The sequence below is a fragment of the Tamandua tetradactyla genome, chromosome 1 (genome assembly GCF_023851605.1).
Source record: "Tamandua tetradactyla isolate mTamTet1 chromosome 1, mTamTet1.pri, whole genome shotgun sequence".
NCBI lineage: Eukaryota > Metazoa > Chordata > Mammalia > Pilosa > Myrmecophagidae > Tamandua > Tamandua tetradactyla.
The window spans coordinates 21205033-21226482 of NC_135327.1; the positions used below are offsets into that span (position 1 = coordinate 21205033).

The 21450-nt window shown below is 49.0% G+C and overlaps 1 protein-coding gene across 4 annotated transcripts in view; it reads right to left on the minus strand.

Annotated features, from left to right (window-relative positions):
• Positions 1-21450, minus strand: part of TTLL9 (tubulin tyrosine ligase like 9) — a 72269-nt gene that overhangs the window by 17470 nt on the left and 33349 nt on the right. For 2 of the 4 annotated variants that reach the window (XM_077111834.1, XM_077111827.1), the window contains exons 4-10: positions 16612-16723; positions 15707-15892; positions 8033-8101; positions 7278-7352; positions 5327-5420; positions 4579-4619; positions 3635-3722 (exon numbers count right to left, since the gene is read on the minus strand). In XM_077111834.1, the coding sequence (XP_076967949.1) occupies positions 3635-3722; positions 4579-4619; positions 5327-5420; positions 7278-7352; positions 8033-8101; positions 15707-15892; positions 16612-16723 (665 nt within the window). The remainder of the gene's footprint in view (positions 1-3634; positions 3723-4578; positions 4620-5326; positions 5421-7277; positions 7353-8032; positions 8102-15706; positions 15893-16611; positions 16724-21450) is intronic. The other 2 variants (XM_077111842.1, XM_077111852.1) reach the window with 2 other exon arrangements.

A 21450-nucleotide genomic window follows, 5' to 3' on the forward strand; every position in this document is an offset into this window, starting at 1 on the left:
CTTACTGGTCTGTTGATAAGGTCGATAAAAGGAGCATCAGACACAAGGTTTTCACAATGTGAATAACAAAGGTGTTACTAAAAAAATAGAAGAGAGGACATTTGGGTAAAGTGGGTTATTGTCTTAAGAGTGGCAGTTGCTACCCTCGGGTGAAGACGGAAGCCTGGTTCTGGCACTGAACACTGCTCCTGCCTGCACAGCAGGAGGAAGCAGGGACTTCTCTGGGACCAGAGGAGAAGCAGAGGTGAAAAGAGGAGGGAAGGGTGGGTCTGCGGACCTCAGAGCGCCCTCCACCCCACCCCACCCCCAGAAGGACTGGAAATCAGGCACTTGGGGACCATAAAGGCAAGTAACAAGGAGTAAGTAAATAATCAAAACCAGTCCATAGGATAACAGCTGGTTCGTTCTGAGAACTGTTGAGGGAAAAGAAGGTTCTTAGCTTAGTGGGAGTCACAGATGAAATCAATGCACAGAGGTCACGATGTAAAAATACAAATGATCAGATATCAGGGCAAAAATGAAAGACAAACGTGACTAGAGAAAAGGTTTGAAACAAATATGACAGGCTAATGTTTTTATCACATGAAAATCCCACGTAAGTGGCTAACTAAAACTTTATGTCCCTAATAGGTAAATAGATAAAGGATATGAAAACATAAAAGAGAAAATATAACTGGTAAAAGACCATCTGGGAAACTACACAAAGTTTCTAGTAATAGAAGACACGGGATTTAAAAGGAATGGAAAAGGAAACAAAATGCAAATTGAAAGGAATACGAATTCTGAAGCAAAACTCTATTTCCCCATCAAGCCAGGTACGCTTTTGATTTTTACCTTTTTATTTGTAAATAAACATACTGGAAGTGCAGAGCTGGCAAAAAAAAAAAAAAAAAGAAAGTAGTAAAATGTATTCAGAAGGGTCTAACCTCATTGAAACACGCAAATACAACAAACATGAAAAAGCAACCTCAACTAGAGCAGAGACTTACTGGACTTAATTTCAAGGAAATTAAGGCAGAGCACAGGGTGCGAGGGTAGCCCAGTGGTAGAGTTCTCACCTGCCACGTGGGAGACCCAGGTTCGATTCCTGTCCCATGCGCTTCCCAAATAAAACAAACAAAAAATTCAACAGAAAATTTCCATTCAAATGGAAAAAGAATGAAATGTAACTCCCACCATACAGCATACAAAAAAAGTGAAATTAAGGCAGAGCGATGTAAATTGGCTAAAAACATTAGCTGGATTGGCTAAAAACATTAGCTGGATTACCCACGCCAGAAGCTTGGCATTTTTCCATCTCTCCTATTTGCAGGTATCCAGGCCTGCTGATTCATCTCCTAAATATTTCAGTATTCTTTCACAGTTTTCTTCTGACACTCAGGGCTCAAATCTTTTAAATTTTTCTTATATTTACATTTTGACCAGATAATATATTAGTTTTTGACATGGTTCAAGAGTCAAAATGTATGAAAGTATATATCGGAAAATATCTCCTCCCCATCCCTGTCCCCAGCTACCCAGTTTTCTTCCCAAAGGTAACCTCTTTTCCTTTCTTGTATGTCTTTCTTGAGAAGTCTGTGAGTAGATAAGCAAATGCATAAATAGAATTTTAACATGGATAGGCCCATCATTTTCACATTGTTCCATATTTTGTGTTTTTTTTTTTCGATAACATCTTGGAGATTGTTTCATATCAGTACCTAAAGTGCTTCCCCATTCCTTTTAACTGCTACATCATATTCCATTGATTCATTTCATTGTTTCCCACCCATCCCCTCTTTTTTGCTCTCACAGTGTGGCGCAGTGAATAGTCTTTTAACCTGTTGTCTCCTATATGTCAGAGTCTACGTGCAGGAGGTTTGTGCATTTGTCTTTTGATAAATATTTCCCAGATTGCCTTCCCAGGTTTGTACCAATTTACATTCTCATCAGCAACATACGCTTTCCCCAAGCCTCTTTTACCAAATGTTTAGTCTCTGCCAATCTGATGGGTGAAAACTGGCACTGCATTATAGCTTAAAAAAAAAAAGACATCTTTATGGAGATATAATTCACCCGTAAGATTCACCCATTTAAAGTTCTTTGGTTTTTGGAATATTCACAGAGTTGGGCAACCATGACACAATTTAGTTTTAGAATATTTTCATCACCCCCAAAAAGAAAGCCTTTATCCACTAGCAATCTCCCTCTCTTCCCCAGCCCTAGGCACACTGCATTATAGTACTAATTTGGATTTCTCTTATTGTGAATGAAGTTGAATATCGTCATCAGTTTAAGAGCTATTTATTTGTACTTCCTCTTCTGGGAACTGTCCCACAATCTCTGCTCAACTCTCATGATAATTGATTGGCATCTGTACAGAGACTGCTAGAGCATCACCAGAATCTATTTCCCCTTCTCTCTGGGCACACATACATTTCTCAGCCTCCTTTGCAATCAGCTGCGGCCCTGGGACTGAGTTCTGGTCAGTGGGACGTGGGGGGAGCATTGGGCGCGACTTTCAGGCCTGGTCCACAGAAGCCTCCCATCATCGGTCGTTGGGACAACTTTGGACAGCAAGACAAACCTTCTTCCGAGTGACTGCATGGAGCAGGGCACCCCCACCCCGCCCCACTGCGAACGATTAGACTTCACGCAAGAAAGACAGACACTATGTGTGAAGCCACTGAGCTGTTGGATTTATCTGTTCAGCTGCTGACATTTCCGTAACCAATAACACCTCCTAAGTGGCCTCCCCCCACCACTCTCCCTCCAAGTCAGACCCCAGAAGGATCGTTCTGCATTGCCAACTGGATCACATCCTTCCATTCTTGAAACTTTCCCCAGGCTTCCCACGGGAAAGGTGTGAGCTCCGGAGCCGGTCTCATGCCCTGCACAAGCCAGGCACCCTGACAGCCTCACCAGCTTCAAGCTTTCCCACTCCACCTCTGCTCACACCTTCCCCTCTGCCTGGAGCCCCCTCCCCTTCCCTCCTGCATCCCACCTCCCTTTGCCTGGCTAACTCTTCCTCATCATTTAAGACTCCTTTCAGGTATGGCACCTCCTAGGTACCTCTCTCTGGTCCTCTTCCCCCGGGGTCAGGTGTTCATGGAAGACGCTCCCCTCCCCTCGTCTCTGGCTCCCAATGTAGTTGGGTCGACATGGTCAGTTCATTCTCTTCTCGAGGGTATAAGACACAGGCCTGTGTCTAATCCGGCCTGTCCACAGAGCAGAAGGCTCGGCCCACATTAGATTCCGAGCACATCTGGCTGCAAGAGTGGAGTGAATTTACCCACGGATCAATGAAGGAGTGAGTGAGCCAGTGAATAGGCACGAAAGAAAAAGATGCCTAAAAGGATGCAAAAGGGCCCAGAAATGTCAGATCCTTCATGAAGAAATGTGAATGTCAGGCACTCTGATAAGATGATCATCTGGCAAAGCAGTTCAGGTTGAGTGGGTCTGAGCAGAGCTGCGCTGCTCGCCACAGATCACTGGGGGACCCGGCACCCCCACCACCACCAGCTTCCCGAGGGAAGGGGCCAGGCGCCCAGCGGGCACTCGGCAAACATGTGTGGGGTGAATGCGTTCACTGCCCCCGCTGAGGGAGAGGAAGGAGCAGGGTGGGTGGGGGGTGACCAGGGGGTTCCCAGGATACACTGGTCATCGATGCTGCTCAGTGTGAAGCGGGTGTTGGAGAAGCGGGCGAAGCCGTCCCGGTACAGCCAGGCCCGCAGCGGGATGTACTGCGGTGGAGGTGGCAGCAGCGCAAGGAGAAGGAAGGGAACATACACAGGCCCTTTCACCTTGCGATCAGTTCACACCATTTCCCCCTGGAATGCCCCTTCGTTCTTTCCCATGCCGTCCTTCGAGGATCTGCTCAAACATCAGCCTCCTTTGATTCCACCCCCTCCCTTCCCGGGAGAAGGTGCAGGGCTGAAGGGAACACAATGAATGGGCCCTTCTGTGCTGTGCCCACCGCACGGTTAGCCCCCAGCTCAGGGTGTGTACCTATCCTCCACCAGATGGTCAGCTCCAGGAGATCAGGGGTCAGGCCTGTCTTGGACACCCCCAATCTTGTGTCCAGCACAGAGTACCGCACCCATGAATATTTAAACGTTTACTAATGAAGGACTGAATGAATGGACGGGTGGAGAGTATAGCAGACCGGTTAAGAGAGCAGGCTCTGGGGTCTAATCCCAGCTCAGCCAGTTATTAACATTGGGACCTGAGGAAAGTCACTCAGCCCCTTTGTACTTGTTTCCTCAATCTGGGTCATCGGGAGGGTTGAATGAGATCAAACCAGCTAAGTACCAAGGCCTGGGATTAGTAGGTGCTCAATAAATGTGAGCTGCAGTCACCATGGGTGGCTGAATGGACAAAGGACAGGTGGAGGGCAAATCGAGTTGCTGAGCCATCCAGAACGGTGAAAGCTGGGTACAGCTGTCCACCCCCACCCCACCCCAGGGGCCTCCAGGACACCTCCAGGCAGAGACAACCAGACAAGCCTTACACAGTGGCTGCAACGGCCTATTGTCCCTGGTCTCCCACCCCAGCGGCCCCTCCGCACTGCCGTAGGAGGGCCGGGGCTGAGTTTCTCACCGACATCACCAGCACGTAGACACGCAGGTCAAACTTGCGTCCTGCCAGGCAAAGAAAGAGGCCATCTGTGTAATCCATACTGAGTGCCAGCCACCCTGCTAGATCTTGGGGATCCAGCAGTGGACAAACGGATATCAATCCCTGCTTTCAGGATGCTCACAATCAAATTGCACAAAGGTATGAGAAGAGAATACCGGGGGTGGGTGGGGAATATTGGGGAAAGGCTTGCAACAAAGTGGTCAAGGAAGGCCCGGTGGAGAACATTTGACCTGAGACCTCGAGGATGAGAAGGAACCCGCCAGGCCAGAGTAGGGACAGAGCCTTCTGGGCAGAGGAAGTGCTGGGGCCTGGGCTTGCCGAGGGCAGAGTGGAGGGAGAGGAGGTCGGCAGGGCCCAGCTCACTCACTCCAGCCCACGGGAAGCCCCTGCGCAGTCCCGCCGGCTGCTGTGCCGGGGGTGGAACAGGCTCTTGCACTGAGTAGGCGCTTGGTAAATATTGGATAAATGAATGAATGAATCAATTCTTGGAGAATGAGGGGGATTTCGGTGAACCACGAAAGTTCAGGAATAGAGCCCTGGATAGACAAAGGGTGGGAGGTGGGAGAGTGCAGGATGGGTCTCTGTTCCTTGCCCCCTTCATGCCTGTGGTCAGGCTGGGCCCATGATTGTCTGTTGGTCAAGGCTTGTTGACAGACTGACTGACGGTTCAGTGGAGGTGGCAGGGCAGGGCACGGAGAGAACAACTCACCTCCTATCAGGTAGGGGTTTTCGATGTAACGCTGAGCTACGTAGTTCTCCACGGGAATCTCATCTTTCTGGTCATCAGAGCTCCTTGTGTCCTGCTTGTAATAGTAATAAGTAACACGTATTGAGCAGCTTCTGTGCACTAGGCATTGTGTGAGGTATTCTACTTGGAACATTTCATTTGACCCTTAAATCACCCTATCAGGTAAGAACTGATGTTGTCTTCATTTTACAGATGAGAAACTGAAGCACGGAGGAGGGGGGTGGCTTGCCCCAGGTCACACAGCTGCTGAGAGGCCCAGCTGGATGTGGCACTCAGTCAGTCCGGCCCCAGCACCTGGGCATTTAACCTCTTAAGACCTGGGCTAGAAGGGAGAGATGTTTATTTGGTGCAAAATTAGTATTTTGGGCAGCGTGTTACCTGATTTGACTTGTATGGTCAGTTTAGCTGAACACTGTAAGTGCATGGTATCTTGAGTAATTTGAGCAGTAATAAAGGGCGACTTTATTGGGCGCCTGGGAAGAAAGGAGGAAATACTCAACTTCTCCACTTGGAGAATTTCTGATATTCTCATGGGCAGTGGGGACAACCAAGCCAATAGCCTGGGCCCTCGATTTTGGGGCTCACCCCTATGGAACTTATTCCTGCAAAGGATAGGCTAAGCCTATTTATAATTATGCCTTTGAGTCACCCCCAGAGAACCTCTTTTGTTGCTCAGATGTAGCCTCTCTCTCTGAGCAAACTGGGCAGGTGAACTCACTGCCCTCCCTGCTACATGGGACATGATTCCCTGGGGTGTAAATCTCCCTGGCAACGTGGGACAGAACTCCCGGGATGAGCTGGGACCTGGCATCATGGGATTGAGAGGGCCTTCTTGACCAATAAGGGGAAGAGAGAAATGAGACAAAATAAAGTCAATGGCTGAGAGATTTCAGAGTTGAGAGGTTATCCTGGAGGTTGTTCTTATGCATTGTATAGATATCCCTTTTTAGTTTATGGTGTATTGAAGTGGCTGGAGGGAAGTACCTGAAACTGTTGAGCTGTATTCCATAGACTTGATTCTTGAAGACAACTGTATAACTATAGAGTTTTTACAACGTGACTATGTGATTGTGAAAACCTTGTGTCTGATGCTCCTTTTGTCCAGGGTATGGACAGATGAGTAAAAAAATGTGGATTAAAAAATGAATAAATAATAGGGGGAATAAGAAGTAAAATAAATTGGGTAGATGGAAACACTAGTGGTCAATGAGTGGAAGGGGTGAGGGGTATGGAGCGGGTAAGCTTTTTCTTTTTTCTTTCTCGTTTCTTTTTCTGGAGTGATACAAATGTTTTGGACAGTGATGTGTTTTCATGTGTGATATTGTGAGCCATTGATTGAACACCATGTATGAACCGTATGTGAGTGAAGATTTGTCAATAAATTATGTTAAAAAAAAAAAGACCTGGGCTGCCCAATTCAGTAGCAAGATCCACCTGTGGATTTCTATTTCCATTAAAATCAATTAAAACCAAATGAAATGGAACATCCAGTCCTCAGTTGCACTAGATTAATTTCAAGTTCTCAATAGCAACACGCGGCTAGTGGTTCCTGTACTGGAGAACACAGATATACACCACTGTCGTCACTGCAAAAAGCTCTGTGGACAGCACTGTCTAGACCTCCACAGGCCCCCTCTTCTACTTTCCAGTCCTTTCCAGGCCGGTCCAGCTCAGGAAGACAGCAGTGCTCTCTCACACGTGTGCACAGTCCCACCCATCGTCCCCTCGCATGTGAAGAAATCGAGGCCCAAAGACATGTGTTTTGCTGAGGCCTCATGACAGGCTGTGTGCTCTGGGACCCAGGGCTTCTGGCTCCAAGGGTAGAGTTTTCTGCACCCATCATCAACCCCATCCCCAGCTGCTTCAGGACAGAGGCAACCAGGGACCCCAGCCCACCCTCACCTATACTCACGTGGTTGCCGGAGGGATTGACGGCACTCCGCGCGGGCTGGGCCTCCAGGCTGGTGAACTTCTTCCCGGCAGTGCCCTGGTGGTTTTACAGGAGGAATGGCGACACATGGGCGGGGTTAGATGGGATAGGATTCATTTATTGAGCACTTGCCGTGAGCCTAACAGTGAAGGAGGTGCTGGTCATGTAGGAGTTCAATCATCCTGATCCTCCCACCCATCCTGGCCTGTTACTGCAGCTAAGATTCAGAGAAGTTCAGCATTTTCCCAAGACCACACAGCTACTGAGTGTCAGAGTCAGGATCTGAACCAGGATTTTTACTGCACCATGTCCTGGGACAAAGATTGGGTAGAGGAAAAGAGGGTGCTACTTCCAAGGCTCCGTCTACGACCTATGGAAAGAAGACCTTAGCCAAGTGTGTAGAAAACCCAGATAAAGAACATTTCTTGAGATCTTACTAAGTGCCAGGTACCGTTCTCAGGATTTTACACATGTTAACTCATTGTATCTTCAGCAGGTACTATTACTACCCCCATTTACTGAGGCACAGAGAGGTAAGTAATTTGCCCAAGGTCACACAGCCATGAAGTAGCAAAGTCAGGATTTGAACCCAGACAGTCTAGTTCCAGAGACCCCACTCCTTCGGGCAGACCCGTGGGCAGAGCTTCTCCTCCAGCCCTCAGGGCTGCAATGGAGTGAAGAAGGGGTCCTTCTCCCAGGGAGAACAGAGAAGGGGATGGGGAAGGGGGCAGGCTCACCTTCCTCCAGTCCATGATGTCCTTCAGCCTGCGGAAGAGGAAGATGCCCTTCCCCTGAGATCGGGCTACCTGGATGGGGTGGGGTGCAGAACGAGGGCTCTCAGCAGTGTGTGCTTCCTCGTCGGTCCCTGTGGCTGGAGGCCCCTCCCCGGCATTCCTCTGTCTCCATCTTCCCCACAGGCCCCTGGCTGGCCCCAGGGGAATGGCCCAGCCCACCCTGAGGGGGCGGGGATACCAGGTCCCCCCTATACCTGCTAGGCCCCAGGACACAGCCTGGTTGGGAGGGCGGCACAAACCAGCCCTCTCTTTTCTCCTGCCCCAATTTCTCAGCGTGGGGAATGGAGCCTGCAATCCAGCCTGCATGGAAGGAGGCTGTGAGGATGAACAGACCGCTGACTATCGAGCATGCCGACAAATGCACAACCTCACAATTAATGCCAGAAATGCAAATCGATGCAAGATGACCCGTGACACATGCTGGAGTGGCAAAAATTAGAAAGCGCTGGTGAGGAGGTGGGAACTGTGCCCTGTGATGGGCACACGGACGGGCACAGCCATCCTGAGGGCCAGCTGGCATCTCAGGGAGACATGTTTGTGTACAGCTTCTGCCACAGCGATCCCACTCCCTGTCTGTTCCCCGGGGGACTGTCACATAGGGCCAGGTGGGGGCATGGCAAGGGTTCTGCTGCAGTGTTGATATGGAAGTGCTGATGGAAGGAACCTGAGATCTGTCCTTGGGGACGTGGCTCAGTAAAGCCTGTGGCTGCAGCATGAAACCGTCTGCAGCTGTCAGAAGCAACTGGAAGGATTTGCGACAACAGGGATAGATCTTAAAAATATGGTGTTAGAGGAAAAAAGTAAGAAATAGAACCAGATTACTGCACAGTAATACAGACCCACAGGAGACACACACACACACTCACCTCATCTGTTACACCAGGAGCATGAAGGCCAAGGCCATGTACCTCCTGGACCCAATTTCTTAGGCTAAAACACCTCCATCATTATCTGCCCCTTATCAACAGCCAGCCTGCTCCTTCTTGGAGCTAACTCTGTAGATGTAACAGGCAACCTTTTACACTGGTTTTTTTTTTTTAAAGTGATGCTTTCATGTGGCTAAACATACAAAGAGGGAGACAGCAAAACTCTCTCACCACCTTGCTCCCACCACCCAGATCCCCTCCCAGGGCCACTGCAGTTAGTGGCTTCCTTTGGCTCCTCCTGGGCAATCTATGTATATGACACCAACACAAGCACCCACCCACACACTTCTGTACACAACTGGTTAGATTCCATAACACTGTTCTGCCTCTTGCCTTTTTCAGTTAACATATTCTAGAGATTTGTCCTTCTAGGTCCCTTAAGCACCATTTATATCTTTTTTCACTGCTATATAGTATTCCACCAGGGGGCTGTGCCATGACTTATTCAAGCAGCTCCTCACTTTCAGACATCGAGGTTGTTTCCTCTGAGGTTGTTTCCAGTACGTTGCGACCACAAATAACGCTGCAGTAGTACTAACACAAATAGCCAAGAAATGTGCATCCTTTCAGCAAGTGCAGGACAAACAGGTCTTGATCATCCCCCCTCCACCTCTGGCCAGGGAACCTCATCCTCACCCCGCCAGGTCTACCTCCTCCGAGAAGCCTTCCAAGACCAACCAGAGTTGAGCCCAAGGGTTTGCTAAAGGGCTCTCATCTGCGTTCCCACTGCCCCATGCTCAAGGCTGACCTAGGGAGGGTCTCAGATGAGTGAGTCTCCCCTGTTAGACTGTGAGCAGCTTCTGGATAAGAACCCTAGATCTTGTCATCCCCATGTGCCCGGTGGAGGGCCTGGGACAGAAAAGGCCCTAACCATGGTGAGAGGGAGAGAGGGAAAAGGGAGGGACATGGGAGACTGACTTGGCTCACAGAAACTTTCACAATCACATGAATAATACAAAAGAACACGATTAAAAACACATTTCCAATAGTTCTGGGAACATATCATCCAATTCTTTTTTTGGAAATCAATTTGCCTTACTAATTAGGTTTTGCCTCGGCTAATACTTGAAATCAGGCTGCCTTTACTGAACCTCAGCATGGATAATTCATAGCCTCACAGAGTCTAGGGGCTAAGAGAAGCTTCACCGTTGTGCAGTGGGCCTCACTGGAGGCATTACTCGCAGCCTGGCCTTGCTCACCTGCTGTGCCAGAGATCTCACTACCCCTCTCTGAAGCAGCCCGTTTCACTGCAGGATTGCTCTACTGAGCAGTCATCCAAAAGGTATACATTAGGTGCTTACTGTGTTCTGGGCATTATGCTATAGCAGTAATGCAGGCCCCATGGAGCTTCCACAGACTGACCTGTATTGAGCTAAAAGTTCCCAGCCTGGCTCTGCCTTCTAGGGCCTTCTAGAATAAATCTGATTCCTGGGTCCCAGAACAGCCCTTTGGTTATCTGCAGCCACTGAGCAGACCCCCCTGAGTCATCTTCTCTCCAGCACAAATGTGCCCAGCAAATGCAAACTCTCATTTCCCTCTGTTCTCTGAGCATGGCCCTGCTGGTCAGTGTGAGTCCCTTGCTACAATATAGGGACAGGCAGAGCAGCCAGCTATGGCTGTACAGTTTGTTCGCTCTATGAAGGGGGTTGAAATCCAGGCCCTGCTCTGCCTACCGTGCTGTGTAGCCTGGCTCAGGGACGCATGTATTCGGAAGATGGGGTGCCCAACAGGCTCTGGGGGGCACTGATGGTGGCTCAGGAGCAGCCAAAATTTGCACAGCCCTTTTGGAAAGAAACTAATCAGTATGCATCAGAAGCTCCCAAAGGTTCAGGATCTCACAAAAGACAAAAGGCACCTCAGACAAGAACGTTACCAAACACAAACATTTGAACAGGCACTAAATTTTTATCAGTCATCAGAGAAATGCAAACTAAAATCACAATGCAATACCACTACACACTTCCTGAGGACACCTAAAATTAAAGACAGACAATATTAAGTGTTGATGAGGATTTGGAGAAATTGGAACTCTCACATACTGTTTGGTGGGAGCGTAAATCGCTTGGAAAGTGTTTGGCAGCATTCATTAAAGATGAACACAGACATTCCTTATGACCCAGAAGATCCTCTCCTAGGTACCTAACCAACAGAAATATGTGCACGTATGCACCCATGGACATGCATGGGCACGTCCAAAGCAGCACTATTCATAATCATTCCACCTTGAAACTTCCAAACAAATAATATCCATTCAATGGAATAGTACACAACACTAACAATTAACCCACCCCTGGAGCCATCCCACTTCCTCTTCTTCCTTGCTGGCAAAGCCCATCTCTTATGATAGAGGGAAACGTCAGATACCTTTCCCAGCTTCCCTTGCAGCTAGTGGAAACCATGTGACCAGTTTTCGTCACTGAGACTTGAGACAATTTGCAAGGGGGTTCCGGGAAAGATTTTCCTGCTTGTTCAAAAAACCTACAGTGAAAGAGACCAATTGACTGACCTGGGAAGAAGTGCCTGGCCCGTGTCCGATTTCTTTGAATGTGTTTGCCTGAGGAGGTGATGCCACAACTGCGGCAGCCATCTCATGTCCATGAGGTTACAGGTCTAACGACAGAAAGCTGAAAAGCACTGAGGATGCAAATGACAAAGAGAAGGAGCCTGGGCCTTTAAGATGTCATTGAGCACATCCTGGAAACTGGAATTGCCCACCTCCACTTGTCTTGTTATATGAGATAATGAAATGTCTTTATTGTGTAAGGCGTTGTTAGCAAGTGACACATTCATTCCAGTAGATGCCTTCTTGAGAGTATAATCCTAAAGAATGAAAAGGAAAATTCCTGCACCATGACATTTCAGTCTTATTAAGGCAAGGAATCACCTAATATCCAATTCTGGCAGATTGTAGTTGCCACAAAAATTGCAATAATATTTCCAGTCCCATGTGTTTTTTCCAGAATTTTGCCACCCCCACTCCCCATCAAAAGGTAAAAATGTCCCTTCCCTTGCATCAAGATGAACGTTTGGGATTGTCTCAATTAATCGTGTATGACAGAAGTGACATTATATGAATTCCAGTGGCAGGTCATTGTGCTGGTTTGAAACTGTTATGCACCTCAGAAAAGCAATGTTCTTCTAATCCAACTTTGTGGGTGCAGCCCTACGGTGAGTGGGACATTTTCATTAGATTGTTTCCATGGAGATGTGACCCTGCCCATTCAAGGTGGGGCTTCATCCTTTTACTGGAGCCCTTTATGAAGAGAATAAAAGACAGACGCTTGGAGACAGACTAGAAGCTCAGAGGGGAGGCCACTGGAACCAGGAGCTAAAAGTAACAAAATGTGGGAGAGAAGGACAGCAGTGCCTTCCCATGTGACAGAGAAACCCTGGACATGATCAGCCTTTCTTGAGAGAAAGCATTCTCTTATTGATGCCTTAACTTGGACATTTTCACTGCGCTAGAATTGTAGCTTGTGACTTAATAAATCCCCTTCATAAAAGACAATCCTTTCTGCTATATTGCATTCCATCAGCTTCAGCAAACCAAAACAGTCATAAAAGGCAATTCAGCTTCCACCCAGCTCTCTTTGGGAATAGTTGCCTTTGAAACCCAGGCACCATGCTGGAAGGAAGCCCAGGTCTCATAGAGAGACCCCAGTGGAGAGCAAAGCTGAGTCTTCCAATCCTCAGTCCTGGCTGAGCGCCCACAGCAAACTGCCAGCACCAATTTGCCAGCCAAGTGAGTGAGCCAGCCTGGAGGCAAATCCTCCAATCCTCAGTTAAGCTGCTGCAGTGGAGGCTGGGGCAGAGATGAGCCTTCCCCAAACTGGAGATCCATGCCCAAACCAGAGGGAGTCAGAATGCTAACTTCAGGAGAACGGGTCACAATAATGGCAATACCAGTCAGAGGCTTTACTGTGTGCCAGGCGCTGGCATTTGCCCACGTGACCTCAGGAAAGCTTTCTTTTTTGTTGCTGCTGTTGTTGTCCCCACGGCTTGTGAGAATACCCAGAATTCTCCACTTGGGGAAACTGAATTCTCCCCCTTTCTCACCATTCCCCCAAGGGGACTTTGCTTTCTAAAAACCTATGATGTAGCATTAATATTATCCCCATTTTGCAGCTGTGGAAACCCAGGAACAGAGAGGCCAAGCACTTTGCCCAAGGTCATCCAGCCAGGAGATGACAAATCCACGGTAGTTAATCAATCTGTGCCTCACAAGCTGGGGTTCATGAACCTCTGGCGAGGTGCCAGGGGTACACAAAGCCACGCGATAAACACGGCGCTGCTCCAGGAGTACCGAGCTGACTCAATGATCAGGAGGAAAATATTTTTGAATTAAAACGTTTTCTAAAAAGTTTCATTATTGATCAGAAAACAATATTTGGGTGGATAATTAAAATGAACCAGACTTCCATTTTGCACCAGCTGTGCCCACTGGATACACAGAGGGACAGGCAGACGGGCCCTGTCTGTCCCTCACGGCCTAGCAAACCTGAGTTGGTAGAAGGGGAAAAGGCTTAAGTGGGAAAAAAGTTTGGATCAATGCTGCTTTTACACTAGGCTGGACTTTGTAATGCCAAACCCGAGGGCCTATTCTTCTGTTACCCGAGAGTGACAGCAAAGCTCCAAGATGGGACTCAGGTGGGGTGGGAAGAGGGGATCCCACAGGGCCGTGTGCAGGGGGCAGCCCCTGCTTGGGCTGCTTCTCCACCACTGAAGGGGAAGAGAAAGGCTCAGCACGCCCAGGGGAAATGGTCCTAGGATAAAGGGCAGGCCTGGTGGCCACGTGGCTGACCGGCCACTGCAAACCGTGCAAGACTCCTGCCTGCAGGTGAGTGGGGATCAATTGGGTCACAAAGGAAGAATCTGTTGTGAAGAGTGGAGGGATTTTTCCAATTTTAGGGTAATGTCCTTTTTTATTTTATTTTTTTTAAACAGCCCACCCTCCCAAGGAATCCAAGCATTAGGACTGCAGACCTAAGAGTCTAGCCCAGTTGTTCTCAAAGCATGCTACCCAGTCCAGCAGCAGCCTCGTAACTTGGGGACTTGTCAGGAAGGCAACGTCTCAGGTCCCACCCCAGACTTACTGAAGGTGAGTCTGGAGGGTGGAGCCCAGCCATCTGCGCTTTCACCAGCCTCCAGGAGACTCTGGGAAGCCCTGCTCCACAGCCTCGCTATGCCAGTAGGGTCCTTGGAGCAGCAGCCGCAGGAGCCTTCTGGGAGCTGGTTAGAAATGCAGAGACTCTGACCTGCCCAAGTCAGTCTGCAATTTTAACAAAACCCCCAGGTGACCTGCGGGCACATGCGAGTATGAAGGGTACCGACCTAGTGCTTCTCAGGGGCAGGGAGAAGTGCGGATGTTTCCTGGCATCTCAGAAATAACAATAAAGATGTCAATTACTGAGCACCCAAGTGCCAAGACCTTTACATGTATAACTCCACTGAATTCTCGTACAGCTCTGTGAGGTAGGGACATTCGTTAATTCTATTTACAGATGAGGAAATGGACTCATCTGGGCTGAGCAACCTGCTCAGGGTCATCCCTCCGCTGTGAGTGGTGGATACAGAATGAGAACCCAGGTCAGTGAGACAAGAAGCTCCCGCTCTCCACACCCCACCCCAGCCCGGGCAGGGTGACTCAGCCATTCGGAGGAGGGGACAGGCACACACACAAACACAGCCAAGATTCCTCCTCTTAATTACAGCTGTCGTCTGCTGTTCACAAAGGCTGTGGGCTGGGAAAGGAATCAACTTAATATGCGATTGCTCGTTCCTAATTAGCACTAATTACCATTTGTCTGAGAGGATAATGCTGGGAGCTGGAACCCGCCCCTGTGGCTGCAGTGCTCACTTCCCTAAGCCCCTTCGCCTTGCTCCAGCGCTCCCCCAGCGAGGTGGGGGTGGGGGTGGGGGGTGGAGGGACCAGGGAAGGATCAGAGAGCCTGGGTGCAAATCCCACCTTAGTCCCCACTGGGAGCAGCCAACTGGCTGCATCTGTTCTTCTGATAGCCCCACACTCCCTCCAAGCACCCTGCCATCAGCTGAGTCTGCACTGGCCAATACCAGGGCCCAGCCTGCACCTCCCCAAGGAAGGGCTGCTCCCTCCTCCCTGCCCCCCAACCCCCTCCCTGCTGTTCCCTCCGCCAGCACATCCGCCTTAATGACACTTAATCACCCACTTGCATCCTCTTTTTGCTCATTGTCTGCCCTCTGGGAGGGCAGAGACCCCCGTGTGACCTGCTGAGCGCTGTTTTCCCCAGCCCCCAGCTCTGTGCCTGGCCCATGGCAAGGTTCATTAAGTGTCTGTGGACTGCTTGAATAAATTATCTAAAGATAGTCCCTTTATCTTCAAAATGGGGCTAGTAACACCTTCCCCCAGGGGCCACCATGAGAATCGGGGTACTCAGATAAAGCACTTGGCAAGGCGGGGCACTAAGTTGAGAATTGCTTGTTCATTCAGTAAAAACGTCCCGTCCCGAGCACCTGCTGAGTGCCGGCTGTCAGGCTGTCACCGCTGCTCTGTCCGCTCTACCGAGAAGGGGGTATCAAGTCTACCTTCAGGGGAGGCAGACAGTGCAGCTAAAGCTGAATTCCCAGGCAGAACCGTGTCCCCAGATGTGCCAGAACACATGGCCGCTCTGACCCTCGAGCCCCTTCCCCCTCCTTCCTGGCGCTGGGCACTCACAGGCTTCATGATCCAGGTGATGCCGGGGTTTTTGCGGAACTCCTCCACGAACAGGTGGTACTCGCAGGGCAACTCAAAGGTCTTGGGGAAGAAGTCGCACCTGGCTGCCTCCAGCTTTCCCACCTCGCGCTCCAGCTGCTTCCGGAACCGCTTCAGATTCTTAACCATGTAGTTCTTGCGGGTCAGCTGGGCGGGAGGATGGACAGGCAGGGTCACTGGCGCTCGTGTTCACTTGTCCCATTCCACCTCCCAACCCCAACCATCCCACCAACCACCGCCGCCTCCCACCCCCAGCCTCCGTTCTCTGTCTCACAAAATAACAACACAGTAGGAGAAACTTCCACCGAGAGACTGATATTCTATAATTATCCCCATTTTACAGGTGAGGAAACTGAGACTGAGAAAGGTAACTCGGTGCCCCTGGCCCCTTCCACATTACAGTCCATGTGTTTAACCACCGAGCTGCACTAACCTTCTAAGACACCCCGCAGTTGGCTCCTCCAGGCCTGTGTTTGTGGTTCAGCTCCCCACCCGGGCCCATCTCCAGACCCCGAACTTTCCACCCTGAAATCACCATAATCCCCAGGAATCCTGCTCTGCTGCTCCTTGTCCCCACACCAGGCTGTCCCCATCGCTCTGGGGCAGCCCGCCTGGGACCTTGCATCTCCATCCCAAACCAGCCTGTTCCTCAGCTCTTGGCTCCCGACACCCTCAAACTATTCAGTTTGTCCTAAATCCAGGCCACATATTCCCCACCTGGCACGCACCCCCAAATTCCCTCACTTCCTCCTCCTCTGGTCCTTATACTCTCCCCCACCCCCTGCCCCGACCCCAAGCCAGCTCCTGCCCAATTCCACGCCCAGTGGGCCGGGCCACGGGCTGGTGCCCCCACACCCCCGGCTCACCTCGTAGTGGTTTCGGAAGTGGCTGATGCGCACGTGCTCGCCCATGTAGGTGTGGTCGAAGTTCTCCCGGAGCCAGCTGACATCGCACCAGTAGAAATCCCACTCCCCTTCGCTGCGGGTGGCAAGTGGGACCAGGGTCACGGCCTGAGGCCCAGGGAGGTGCAGCTGAGGGGGCTCGAGGAATGGCAAGCAGCAGGGTCGCCAGCGAGGTCTCAAAGGGGTGGCTGCCCGCCCAGAGCGAAAACTTAGGGAAATGTTCCCCCCAAAATCAGATTCCTGGTTTCCGTCCAATAGTCAACAGATCTGGCCGCATTGAGCCCACAGTGCCTGCAGCAACTGACGATGGGACTTTGGAGTGACTGCCCCTTTAGACAGCGCGGCACCCAGCCTGCCCACCGGCCGCATCACCCGACGGCCCCTGAACTCCCAGGCCACATCACCGAGCCAGGGGACTGGGTGGCATCTGCCAGCCCCTCCTGTTCACAAAGCCCTCCTCTTACGAGGTCCTCAGAACAAGGACAGGAGGTGACCGAGACCGTGCCCCGAGCTCTCAGATGTGGACAGCCTCGCCCAACAAGGACACAGCAGGGACAGGATTCACACCCTGGCCTGCCTGACTCCCAGTGCTGACCCTGCTCTTCTCACCAGCCCAGGGAGAGGGACCGGAAGGCAGATTGACCTCCCGAGCCTGGACACCAGAGGTGGGTGCAGAGAGGAGGTGCTTGGAAAAGATGTGACGGGAGATACAGTAATACCACCAGGGTTGCTTCTGAGCTTTCTTAAGTAAAAAAAAAAAGAGGGATTACAGATATAACCAAAGGGCCCCGTCTATCCTTGTATGATTGTATCTTCCTCTCTCCTGCCCCAAAGCCTGGATCTGTCGTATTTTATTTCTATGCACATCCTTACAGTTTTACTATGCATGTGTGCATTGTACACGCAATTGTTTTGCATGTTTTCAAACTTTCTCATTGCCAATACTTCCATATCGCTTCCCACTTGCCAGACACGGTTCTAAGTGCTGGATGAATATCAGCTCATCTATTCTCACAGCAACTCCACGTGGTAGGTTCTATTATCAGGCCCGTTTTTGTAAGTGAGGAAACTGAGGCACAGAGCAGTTAAGGAACTTGCCCAAGTTCATTCGGCCAATAAGGGGGAAGCAGGGCTTCAATTCAGGCCACTGGGCTCCAGAATCCAGGCCCTGTGGTAGAGCCACTCCTGTCTGTTTCCTTTCACCACTTGCTTTTCTCACTAATCTTTTGTTTTTGAGATTTATCCATCTGATGCATATGGACTTAATTTACTCATTAACTCATTTTAACTGATTCTATTATGTAAACACACGACATCGTTTTCCCATTAAGAGGTGTTTGGATGGTTTCCTATTTGTTGTTGTTGTTACAGACAAGTGGGGAGTTTTGTGAAATATCTTGGGAGAGGTTTGAGGCAGAAACAGAGAAATTAGCTAACCTTGGGATGATGGATGAGTAGGATTTGGGTGTGACGGAACAGGGAAAGCATGCTGTGATGGACTGGATTTTAAAAATATGCTTGCATTTTATCTCCCATCCCAGAGGCTGCCAGGCTGTGAGGGCACAAGGAGAAGCCACAAGAAGCTCCTCTGGGCGACAGCCCGGCTGAGGTCACAGCAGACAGCCGGCATCAATTGCCAGGCCTGTGAGCGAGGGGCCTCAGACGAGTCCTGCCACCGCGTGACAATTAGCCATTGACTCTGCCCAGCCAAGTCTCCAGACACCACAGAGCAGAGACCATCCATTCCCTCTGTGCCCGTTAGAATTCCCGAGTCATGGAGACTATGAGCGTATTCAGATGGCTGCTTAATGCAGCTAAGTTTGGGGATTTGTTACAGACAGCAGTAACTGGGACAATGGCCAAGATGTTTGGCCATGTGCTGTGGATGCAGCCCCTGCCCCTGTAGAATTCTCAAGGACCCCGAGAAAAGATTTAAATTGCTGCTCAATTCTTTGTAGCTGCTGGATCAGGCGTTTCTCCTGAATGCCACCCTGGCTTTAAGGCAGGGAGACAGATCCAGCCATATCCAGAGGAGGGGTGGGGGGGGTGCTCCATCCACCTGGGAGCCCACAGGCCAGGGGGCTGAGCCAGTCTGAGGGGTGTGGGGGCACCTCTCAGCACGGGGATTTGCTACCTCCCATAAACCTCACAATCCTTTCTCTTTTATTTCTTGTATGCTGTATGGCGGGGGTCACATTTAATTTTTTTTTTTTTTTTTGCATGTGAGTATCCCATTACTGCAGCACCATTTGTTGAATTTTTGTTTCTTTGGTTTTTTGTTTGCTTGTTTTGGGGGGAAGTGCGTGGGCTGGGAATCGAACCCAGACCTCCCACATGGCAGGCGAGAATTCTACCACTGAACTACCCTTGCACCACCCTCACAATCTTTTCTAATAGGATACAGATATTTAGAAAAGTCTAACAGTTGCATACTTATTTTTACGTTGTTTGGGGAAAAAAAAACATAAATAATGAGACAAAGCCATAATTCTGCAGATATCGTCATAGTGATATATGCATTCTTTCTCAAATGCATTTATCTAAGCAAAAAAGGAGAGCAATCAATCGTGAGGAAAATACAGACAAACGGCACATGTGGTGCACGGACGCGGCAATAGTGAGGAAATGTGGTAGTGGAGTGGCAATGGAACCAGAGATCACTGGTTTTGGAATTTTGTCTTGAGTCAATAATGAAAACCTAGGGCCTGGCCCCTGTCTAAGCCTTCCTCGGGCCATTGCCACACTCACACTGATAGAAACCCACTGGAGAAATGGCTGTGCATTTTGTAAACCCTCAGGCAGCACGGGAGATGCACATCGGGGCCTTGTCCAGTTGCCTTGTCCCTCTTATTTTCCCCTGATGTTTGTACTGAGCAGCGCCATGCAGTGCAAGGAGCCCCAGGCCAGGAATCATGAGCCCTGTTCTGGACCGGCTCCTGTGACCTTGCTCTCCTCTCTGGGCCTCAGTTTCCCTATCAGGAAAATGAAGGAGTGGAGACTTCTGTTCAAGGTGGTGTACTCCAGTGAACCAGGCTAAATAAATCAGGGGTGGAGGGAGAAAAAGTCTTCTTTATAGAAGAATGCTGCCTAATAAATATAGAAAGGATAAGAGAGAGAATCATCTTTTTTTTTTTTTTTTGCAACTATTGGAATAATAATAGATGTAGCCAAGATACTTCAGTGGATGCTGAAACCATTGTGGGAAAGTTTGTTGAGGACAGAATATTTGCATAGTCTCAAGGTATTGACCCACAAAATAGTTATTAATCGCAAAGCATAAAAGAGTAACTTAAGAATGGAGAACTCCAGCAGACACCACCTTGTCTGAGTGATCAGGACAACATCACCCACGCTAAGACACAGCTGTGTCATGCACCCTTGATGCGATGCTCTGGGAAAGGTAGAACATCACGTGATGTTCTCACCGAAATGCATAACCTCATGGTGAGGAAGCATCAAACAAACCCAAATTGAGGGACATTCTGCAAAATAAATGTGTCAAGGTTATAAAAGATAAGACGGAGGAACTGTCACAGATAAAAGTACATGAAAATGACCTATCTGAGGTGACAACTAAGGAAAAAGTTCCATTCGGAATAGTGACCAGAAGAATCAACTATCTAGGAATAAGCCTAACCAGGAATGTCAAGGACTTATCCACAGAAAATGACAAAAAGTTGCTAAAAGAAACTTAAAGTGACCTAAATAGATGGAATGATATTCCATGCTCATGGTTAGGCAGGTAGAATATCATCAAGATGCCAATTCTGCCCAAACTGATCTAAAGATTCCGTGCACTATCAATAAAAATCCCAACAGCCTACTTTGAAGACTTGGAAAAATTGGTTATCAAATTTATATGGAAGGATTGTAAATCTTGACAAACAAATTTATATGGCAGGGAAAGAGACCTTGATTAGCTAAAGATATCCTAAAAAGAAGGGCAAACTGGGAAGTCTATCACTTCCTGACTTTAAAGCTTACATAAAGCCACAGGGGTCAAAACAGCATGGTACTGGCACAGAGACAGAACGACTGACCAGTGGAATAGACTTGAGAGTGCAGAGACTTACCACCAAATTTATGGACATTTGATCTTTGATAAGGCCCCCAAATCCACTGAATTGGGACAGAATAGTTTTTTCAATAAATGGGCATGGGGGCGGGCCACAGTGCCTCAGCAGGCAAGAATGCTCGCCTGCCATGCCAGAGGACCTGGGTTCGATTCCCGGTGCCTGCCCATGTTAAAAAAAAAAACAAAGAAAAAGAAAATGAAATGGGTATGGGAGAACTGGATTTCAATAGCTAAAAGAATGAAAGAGGACCCCTACCTTACACCCTATACAAAAGTTAATCTAAAGTGGATCAAAGAATTAAATGTAAGAGCCAGTACCATTCTTGAAAAAAATGTAGGGAAACTCCTTCAAGATATAGTAATAAGAGGTAGCTTCTTATGCTTTACATCTAAAGTGCAAGCTGTGAAAGAAAAAATAGACAAATGGGAACTCCTTAAGATTAAAAGCTTCTGTTCCTCAAAGGACTGTTAAAAAGGTGAAGAGGCAGCCAACTCAATGGGAGAAAATATATGGAAACCACATATCGGATAAAGGCTTGATATCCTGGGTACATAAAGGAATTATACAGCTCACCAACAAAAGAACAAACAACCCCATTATAAAATGGGCAGAGGAAGTGAACAGGCACTTTTCTGAAGAGCAAAAAAGCACATGAAGAGCTGCTCATCTTCACTGGCTATAAGAGAAATGCAATGAGATATCACCTCACACCTATAAGAATGGCTAC